This window comes from Hordeum vulgare, chromosome 7H (genome assembly GCF_904849725.1).
Source record: "Hordeum vulgare subsp. vulgare chromosome 7H, MorexV3_pseudomolecules_assembly, whole genome shotgun sequence".
NCBI lineage: Eukaryota > Viridiplantae > Streptophyta > Magnoliopsida > Poales > Poaceae > Hordeum > Hordeum vulgare.
The window spans coordinates 13,560,997-13,571,231 of NC_058524.1; the positions used below are offsets into that span (position 1 = coordinate 13,560,997).

The following is a 10,235-nucleotide window of genomic DNA, read 5'->3' on the forward strand; positions in this document are numbered from 1 at the left end:
GATGGTGAGTCTGTAGGGGAGATGAGGCAACAGATCGGCGTCGACGTTGTATAACTTCCACGCTGAGTAAGGATCGTGGCCACCTCGTCCTTCCGCAACATGCTTGACATATTACCCTCGCCCAGCCGCCCGCGGAAGAAGAACCCTTCTGTTGGATTCGATCCATATATATATATTGGCTATTGCACCCTACGTATATACGCATATACAGATACTGTTAGGTAGACGTACGTGCACACGACTCCAAACGACCTTGACTCTGTTATTAGAAGTACTAGCAACAGAGCCCGTGCGTTGCAACGGAAGAGAAAATAACACGCACTCTTGACGCAGTAACCACGACTCAAGACCTTAATAGGTTCACGTCTTTTAGTTTCAAATGCCATCACATTTTAAGATCCCTCTCTCTCTGAGAAAAAATTCAGTACGTTCAGTATGCTTAGTTACAGAGAGATTATACGTCAACTCGATGCATATTTAATTAACAAATCAAGAAATCAAAGTATGAAAGAATATTGCGTGTAGGTATTCCAAACAATTTAAATTTATGTCATGTGAACTTATATTATTAATGAACATATAATAAGTAAGCATGGATATGATCTTACTTGCTGTTTCAAGTTGCATGGTCTCTCTCCTCCTCGGTGATGTCCATAAATATTTGCATTATGAAAATAGCAAAATGTGTTTTATTAATTAATGATAGCATATGCATAGGAGCATTATTTATGTCTTGCTGATATAAGTGTTTGCATTTGTAATCCAAGTAAAGTCTTAATTTGATTGCAAACATATTAGACATTTTCATCGAAAACAATAAATTTGTAAGTACATGCATGCCAAATGTTTAAGGTTGCATATCAACATCCATATACTTAAAAAAAATCATTAGCAAAACAGTTTAAAAAAATATGAAAAATCAAAGCTAAGCCATTGGTTTACGTAAAGTTTGTATAAGCATCATTGTTCAGTTTTTTATACATTAGAAACATTTTTTACAGAAAGAACTTGCACCAACTGATCAAACAAACTTACTCTTGCACGTCTATACTGCAGCGTGATTGACAGCAAGCACAAAACTGTGCCCATGCCTGCACCTGCATTGATAGATAAATTGGGAAATCGAATTAGCATGACTGTTTCAAACAAGCAGCAGCATGGCTGCATGAGCGAAGAGATCCCAATTTTAGAAATAGAAGGATCAGTACATCTAATTATCAATTATACCTTCAGTGGTTGAATTTGTAAGTTGTAGCTGTGAAACTGAATCGATGTGGCGTGCTGCCCCTGCCGACTGCAAAGATCAGAACGAAAGGAGGCAGGGAGCGAGCCAGCAAGGGATGGATTCTTGGCGCCGTGCGCGCTGCCGTGCACACGCGCTATCATTGATCAGCCGGCAGCAACAACCGTGGCCTGCACTGCCGCGTGCCGCCGCTGCCGCACTTCGCCGCCCCAGGCGCGCCGCCTCCTGCCTCGCCGCCCCGCGCGCCTGCGTTGTCGCGCGTCGCCGCCTCCTGCCTCGCCGCTCCGCCGCATGGTGCGCTGCGCCCGCCACCAGATCCGGCCCGACTCGCCATGGACCCGGCCTCCCACGCGCCCCTCGGCCTCGCCTCCACCTCTGACCACCGTCGCGATGCTCGCCGGCGACGGACCGGCGTCCTCCTCAGCCAGATCGGGACCCGACCGTCCTGATCCACCCCATCCCTCGACCGGTGGAGGACAGTTTTTTTTTTTTGAGAAAATGAAACGTTTTTTTTCCACTTAAAGGAGGACCGCGGGTTGATTTTAAAAAACCAGGGAGGCTTTTTTGCAAAACCGCCATGACGGAGGACAGAAGCACTGGCTGCTTTATTATTAGGGAGAGACTAGCAAAAGGGTCCGTGCATTGCAGCGGGTGTAAAAAAATATATATGCTTATAAAGTTGGAAAAAACTATCACTAAAACAACATTGCAATCAGTCAAACAGCCATATAAAAATTATTTTTTAAGTAATTTTTTGGAAGCTATAATAAATATTCCAGTCGTTTGAATTTAAATATCTAAACTTTTTTTCGGACCTTACAAATATGTACTTGCCATTCAAATGAGTTTGAATTCAACTCTTCCATATTGGTTGAAACTTCTTTTGTTGAACTAAGTATAAATCATATGCTTTATATTAAAAGTTTCAACATTTTCTATGCACCCTAGCCATTTCTTTTCCATCCTTCTCTATTTCTACTTCTTCTTTCTAGTTTCTACAAAGGAATACAGATTGCAATGTGCTCCAATACCAATACAGATGTTTGGATGTACAAAATATTGCAGGTTGGAATTAGATAAGCTAGCAATACCAATGTTACGTTTGGATGCCATACAATGGAATTGATGGTTTCCATGAGCTGCATCGGCCGAGCAGCCATGAGGAGCACAGGACGCAGTCATCCCCGATGGTCAGCCGACCATCCACGACCGGGATGGAGCGACGCCGGCGAGCGTGATGGGCCAAGCTCGTGCAGGCGCAGCTCCGCCTGTATGGGAACTCCGACGGCCGCGGGTTCCAGATCAGAGGACGTCCACGCCGGCGAGCACGAGGGGCAATCGAGCAGAAGAGGGGCGGTGGACGGCGGGCAGGGAGGACGGTCAGGCGTGGCTAAGGATGGCGGGGCACGACGGCCGGGGAGGAGGGCGGGGTCGGCCGGGAAGGAAGGCACCTGCGCCGTCGTCGGACTCCATGGCGGGGCGTGGCTCAGGCGGACGACGAATAAGAGCTAGGGAAGATGCGAGGAAGGCACCTGCGCCACCGCCGGACTCCGTGGTGGTGGCAGCCGCCGCCGGACTCTGCTAGGTCGTCGCGGTCGGCCTCTCCTATCCCCTTCTTTTTTCGGGGCGGTGATAAATCTTAGGTCCACAGGGGGTTTTATGTAAAAGCACAAAAAACGATTCGTTTTCTCGCTTAAATCCGGACTGTTGGTTGATTTCGGGAAACTTCAGGGGGGTTTATGTAAAACTACCACGACGTACGGCAGAAGCACTGTACGCTTTATTAATAGAGTAAGACTAGGAAAAGTGTCCGTGCCTTGCAACGGGAAAAGAAATATCACACACTTTTAATTTATAAAAAGTGGTCTAAAATTGGAGTATTTGTAGCTACGACCGGAACAAAGACAATTTTATCCTACAAAAACGCGGTTCAAGATTTCACAAGTCTTTTATTTAAATGAGCTTGCATGTAGATTTAATACGTAGAAAGAAACGGTCAAATGATCTTCAATTTCGTCTCTAATCCTGATTTTGCTGAGATGTTCATCCACAATCCAAATCAGTACCGGTATGAAAGAAAGACGGACAATGCATTATTGATTAAGATTGCATCCTAGATAATATTTTTAAAATGGTTAATAGGTAAAATAACATCATATTCAAATTCTACATATTTTTCTAATAAAAATCCATATATAACATGTTAAATTTGAAGTTGCGGTTTAGAATATATAAGTATTAAAAAATATATTTAATATGCATATTCTGATTCTACATATTTTTATAATCAAAATTCATATATAACATGTTAAATTTGGAGTTGCGGTTTAGAAAATATGAGTATTTTAAAAAAATTATGTATTACGGGTTTAATGTCAAAAACATCAGGGAGTTTTCCATAAAATAGCATGACGGACTAAGAATATCTATTTCTTTTATTATTTTAAAAGTAAAATAAATTATTATGGGTCTGATTATATCCCATTTAGATTTTCTTTTTGAAGAACGATTATATCCCATTTAGATGTGAGGTGATACCTCACACCTAAGTACAGTTGGGGCTGGGCTTTTTAATCTTGGTTGTTTTTGTTATTGGTTGGGCTCACTTGTTGCTACACAATATAGAAAGATAAAAAGACAGACAAAAAACACTTAGCCGGAAATCCTGAAATAATTTCACGAACAAATGTGAGCACCATAATTTGAACTCTTGTGGGTTAAGAATATCACGGTCCCTCTAACCATCTAACCATAGGTTGGTTCGTGGTGAATCTGGGTTTCTGACTACAACTTGTCTAGCCTAGCCGCTGTCGCGAATTGGCATATTTAAAACATCACATGCGGCTTGATGAATGAACACATGAAGAATATGATAAAACAGTGGGTCTCCTTGGCGAAAATATAAGGCGTATCAGTGTAGAGCTCATGAGAAATATAAGGCGTATCGACCTTGATTCTGTTATTAGAAGAATATGATAACTAGTGAAGATGATGCATATCTCTCTCCTTAAGATGGGTCAGTGGTTCGATGATGATGACGGCGTCTAAAATGTGTGCATGTCGTATACGTTTTAGGTATGCTGCACCGGCGTTGGGTTCTGATACGTTATGTGGATGGATCGATGACGGCACCGGTTTTAGATATGGGAAGTAAGAGCACTCCATATTATCAAGATTTGTAGGTGTGAATAGTGACTTCGGATGGCTTGATATATGTTTTTGTTACGTTGGATAATAACAAAGATGGCCGTATGCATCAATTGATGTAGATGCAGAGGCCGAAGGTTTTAACCTCCTTTTCCAAAAAAGAATCTAAGCTCCTATGTGTACCTTAATTACTGGTTTACAAGTGCATGTAAATGTTGTTCCATGATTGTTTCCATCAACTTGTTGCACAAAAAGCTCACTCCATAATTGTCATCCCTAAAATTGTTGACATAAGAGCATCTACACCCGGACGCCTCAAATAACCCCTCGTAAGCCCATGGACGCGTCCGGTCAGTGATTGGACAGGAGAGAGAAGGAAAAAAGTGACCCAACCAGACCCCTCATAGCATCCCTATAGACCCGGGTTGTCCGCAAACCCTCATATCCATCTCAAATATGGGGAGGATATGAGGGCTCGTGGATGCGCCCGGTCAGTCCGCCACGTATAATGCGACCTCATCCCAGACCACCTTTTTCTTTTCTTTATTCATTATTTTCTTTCTTTCTCTTTCTCTTCACCAACCACGTGCAAATGACGGGACATATAAATAAGAAAATGAGAACTATGGCTGCGTGGAGGGACAAATAGGGAACACACACACAGGGACGGAGCCAACATTCATGCATAGAGGGGGCAAGTTTGTTCATGGAGGGGGCAAAGTTCATATGAAATGAAATTTTTTAACTACAACAGCCATAATCATAGTAGAAGAATCAATTTGTTAGGGGGGTCTAGCCCCCCCCCCCCTAAATTCGTCCCGGCAGGCGCAGACACTGAACGGACGCGTCCGTGGGCGTTTAAGGGATCATATTTGCAATGTCCTGTTGTAGATGCTCAGCCCCGTGCTAGGATTTGCGGCGGCAGCAGCGGGGGAGGGGTCGCGGGTGTAGGGAGGGGTGAGGGGGATGTTGCTGGCGCGGCACAGGGCGGGGCGCAGGCGGGACATGAGAGAGGGTTGTGCTGCGCACGCGGGAGAGAGTATTGTGTTGCGCGTGCGGGAACGGGCGCCTGAAATAACCAGCGCGGGATGGTATTTCACTCCGTGCGCGCAACCAATTTTCCGGCACGCGCGACTTTAACGTCTCTATTGAACCGACCGACGTTGGTGAGCGCGTATAAGAAATACTATTTTTTCAATGTGTCGCTTAGATAGTACGTGTGTTAGAGTTGCTCTAAGGAAGAAGATGTTAGTGAAGAAAAGACATTCTACTACCATGCATGGAGATTCCATGCATGACTCAGCCGTGCATTCTCTTAGAGATGAGGATGCATGCATGTTGGTCCCCGCTCAAATTTTATGTTTCAGCTATGTGTCACATCAACCAGTCACAAATTATGCCACGACCACTTGCAACCTCACTTTTATATCCCTGACACATTATAATACCTCACCCATTTCCATATAATTTCAAAGCTTCAATCTATTTTATTTTTTGAATCACAATTCCAATTTACTATCCGCTTATATATTTGAGTTCCTTGCAATTAGGACTTTGATACAATACCACTTTTGAATATATTTTAAGGGGGTTTATAGTTTGTATTTCAAAACATGATAAAACTCTATGAAACAAAACGATGCAATCTAAAACGCAAAAAACTAAATAGTTTCGAAGTTTCTATTTCGCCTCTGCTTCTTGGTGTATTTTTTTTACCCCGCTAGGTGCTCCAGCATGGGCTGGCCCAGGCGGGGACTCCCTTGTGTGAAACGCTGACAATTCGCTGCAATAAGTGTTACATAGAATGTCCTCAGTGATGTTAAAAACAAATAAGAACCTGAGAGGAGGAGGTGATGCACGTGATGGGCTTCTTTCATGTCATATATCTGGAAGGGAAAATGATGTTAAGAAATTGAGTTCTATGTGAAAGTCCAAGGTTTCTGTTTGAAACCATGATACTTGGCACACAATTAAAATAATTATGTTTCAAGCAAGATCTAATTACGACATTGGTATTAACCTTAAATGAGAAATAAAATAAAATAAAATAAAAACAATTTTTTAAACAGTTCATGCATAATTTACTTTTTGTTATAAAATGCAAGAGTAAACATATAAAATAAGAATATGTCTTTGCAAAAAACAAAGTTTTCTAAAGAAAGAATGAATTTGTGGCACTGGTATTTGATCGATGGCGTCTCTAGTTCTCCAAATACCACTAATGAAATTTTCTTGGAAATAATGAATTACTGGCAATGGAATTACCCTTTAAGAAGAAAGAAAACAATGAAAAAATTTACACACAATTTATGCAAAAATTACCATTTTTATTACTTGAAATAATAAATATATAATTGAGTAATTTTCTCAGACAATTTTTTCCAAGAAGGAATATGTTAGTGGTATTGGTATGACCCTTCAAAAAAGTAAAAATAAAAATAATCTTTTGAAGGAATGACAATTAGTGGTATCATTATTTCCCTTTAGAAGAAAAAATGATAAAATTTCCCAATGGTTTACACAAGAATAATCATATAATAGTAAAATTTGAAAGAAAAAAGATTCCTAAGAAGGAATGAATTTGTCACATTGGTATTACTCTTAACCAAAAAATAAAACAAATGCTTAAAAGAAATTAAAATAGTAAAGTTTTCTAAGAAAGAATAAACTACTAGCATTAGTATTATCCTTCAGGAAGAAATTAAATGAAATAAAAAATAAAAGAACAACATAAAAATTTGCACATAATATTTACAAAAAATTATGTTCTGTCAAAATATGCAAGAAATAAACATATAATAATGAAAAATGCAAATTAATTTTTGAGAAAGAATGAATTAGTGGCATTGGTTTTGTTCTCAAAAATAAAAATTTAACTATTGATTTTAAATAAGGAATAATGAATAGTAACTAAAGTAATACTCCCTGCGTCACGGTTTAAAACGCACAGTTAAAGTTGCGTGCGTTTCCATAATAGACAAGGTTTAAGGCGCGAAAACAATTACTCCTATTAATTAGTACTAGTACTACTCATGCATGCGCCCTTTTAATTTGCTGATCACACATTAGTACTAGTATTTTCTCAGTTGATTAGGCGCATTAGGATTTACACCTGCTACATTTCACAACCAATCGATGACTACCTTGGTCCCAGAGATTTTCCAGGCGTGATTTCTAAACCGTGACGGAGGGAGTACCTTTGAAAGAAGAAAATAACAAAAAAGTATTTAAAAACATGCATGCGACTTTGCTCCGATATTACACTTTTTGTATTATGCAAAGAATAGTCATATAATAATGTAATTATCTCATATATTGCATAGATTTTTGTGTATACATTTACACTCGCCATACATTCCAAACTATCGACAATAGAGAAAAAAAAACCAACTAACAAAGAAAAACAAATAACCCGAACCAAAACACATAGAAAAAGAGAAAAGACATAAGAAACAAAGGAAGAGAGGGGGGGGGGGGGGCTTGATCACGCAGTTAGTGGGCTTCAGCGCAATAGCAAATCAACTGACCTAAACATGGGGCCAGCCCAAAGGAAAAAAAACGCTGCACGAATCTCAGCGAAAAATGATTGGCTAAGAATTCGACTGAGCCAAATTAAAATTTTAGGCAATCTACAAGTAGCTAAAGTGATATTTATAACCATATACTGTAAATCACTCTTACACGAGTTGATCACTCTCACACCACATGTTCACATCTCTTACGTGTATGTGGATAAGGAAATACTCCATCCGTTTCTAAATATAAGTCTTTCTAGAAATTTTACTAGAGGATTACATATGGATGTATATAGACATAATCTAGAGTGTAGATTCATTCATTTTGCTTCGTATGTAGTCATCTAGTGAAATCTCTTAAAAAACTTATAATATTTAGAAACGGAGGAAGTATATCAAAGCTTGCATTGCATGCAATTATTCAATATATATGCCATGTATTTTCTTTTTCTTTTTTGTTATTTACCTAGGTGGTAGCGTGTAGCAGCATCGTCTCGACAGTGAACCCCGGTCCAAATCCCATCATCACGCCCCAGTCTTGATCACCGCCAGCTTCGGGATCTTCTCTATGGCGCCTGACCTCATCGAGCACGAAGATAACCGTGGCGCCAAGCATGTTCCCGTACTCCCTCACCACGGTTCTGCTTGCCTCAAGCTTCCCCGGGGCCAGCCGGAGAGCCCTGATGATGTGGTCGAGCATCGCACTGCTGCCAGGATGCACCGCCCAGAAGAGGTCGTTCCACTCGACGACGCCTCCGATGACGGCGAGGTGCTCGCCCAACGCATCCAGCAGGCACCGCTCAACGATGCCCGCCGCCAGTTTTGGCAGTTCGGTGGAGATGTTCCCGTCGATCCCACCGCTCCCAAGCTGCATGGTGAGCATGTGCTCGGTGTCCGGTATCACGTGCTGAGAGGCCAACACCATCTCGAACAGCGGGCGCTCGTGGACGTGGGGGTCCGCACCAACGATGACGGCACCGGCGCCGTCGCCGAAGAGCCCCTGGGGGATGAGGCTGTTGTCCGCCTCGTCCGGCCCGCGGAAGGCGGTGACGGTGAGCTCGACGCAGGCCACGAGGACGCGCGCGCCGCGGTTGTTCTCGGCGAGGTCCTTGGCTAGTCGCAGGGCGGCGCACCCGGAAGCGCAGCCGTTGAGCTGGAGCGCGGTGCGCAGGACGTCGTGGCGGAGGCCGAGGAGGGAGACCAAGCGGATGTCGGTGCCCGGGGCGTGCGATCCGGCGTTGGTGCTGACGACGAGATGGGTGATGTCGCCGGCCGGACGGCCCCACTCGCCGATGGCGTTCGCAGCAGCCGACGCGGCCAGCTCGGGGGCCGCGGTAGCCACGACGGCGAGGCGTTCGTCTAGGGACCAGTCCGGGTGCGTGGCGAGCAGTTCATCGGTGTGGTGGAAGAAACGCCTGCCGATGCCCGTCATCCCGCATAGCTTGGCAAAGGTGGGCTTGAGGTGCGTGAGGTGGTCGCTGTTGGTGACGCGGAAGTAGTAGTCAGGGTAGTCTCCCTGGGGCACGCAGTGGGGCGGGTTCGCCGTGCCGATGGCCAGCACCGCCGCCGGCCCATCCGCACGCTGCGCAACTCGGATCTCGCGGACGGTGGTCGCAGCTGGGATGCTGCTGCTGCCTGCCATGCTGACCTAAAATTGCAGTGGATACTTGGTACTAATAAAATGCTTTGGTTTTCAACAATGAACTTCAGGACATCAGGTCAGTCTACCCCACCTGGCCTTTTATACACATATATGCATGGTTCTATGATCCCTTCATAGTTCGTTTCAAAATCTCAGGTAAAGAAAAGCATTACCGGCCTTTCTACTAGTAGTCGTGTGTGCAAGCTTAGATAAGAGAGGGTATGCTGCACTTTTTATTCCCAAAATACTAAAAAGAGTAGCTGCATTATTTAGATGAAATGAGTGCACCCTCACGCGGAAGAGTGCAGCAAGTCATTCCACTTTGTTTCGTTTTGTTTTATTTTTAAAATACTATAACTTTTTAAAACCGAGCATCAGAACGACGATCTGTTTTCATTGCTGTTTTCTTACCACGAGCTCTTCAAAACTAAATCCTATATGAATAGGTTTAAACAAACATTTTTTTAACAACTGTGGGGTGATATTTAGGCAACTTTAGTGCTAAAGAAAATCAACTTTTTATTAATATGCGTAGTATGATCGCTTATTAACGAAAATTCCTTTAAAATTATTTATCATGACTAGAAGATTAGATAACTTCATCCTTTAGCAACCACATGGCAAATGTGGTCAGCTATTTCGGAACTGAAATGGTTAAATTATGCGTCGGATGTGCAAGCTCGGCTCT

General features: G+C 42.8%; 1 protein-coding gene across 1 annotated transcript; it reads right to left on the minus strand.

The window, feature by feature from the left end:
* Positions 1-8,371: 8,371 nt before the first annotated feature.
* On the minus strand, positions 8,372-9,547 carry LOC123413297 (bisdemethoxycurcumin synthase-like). Its single transcript, XM_045106238.1, has 2 exons — positions 8,814-9,547; positions 8,372-8,480 (listed from the first exon to the last, which is right to left on the minus strand). The coding sequence occupies exons 1-2, from the start codon at positions 9,545-9,547 to the stop codon at positions 8,372-8,374; spliced, it is 843 nt and encodes a 280-aa protein (XP_044962173.1).
* Between the last annotated feature and the right edge of the window lie 688 nt (positions 9,548-10,235).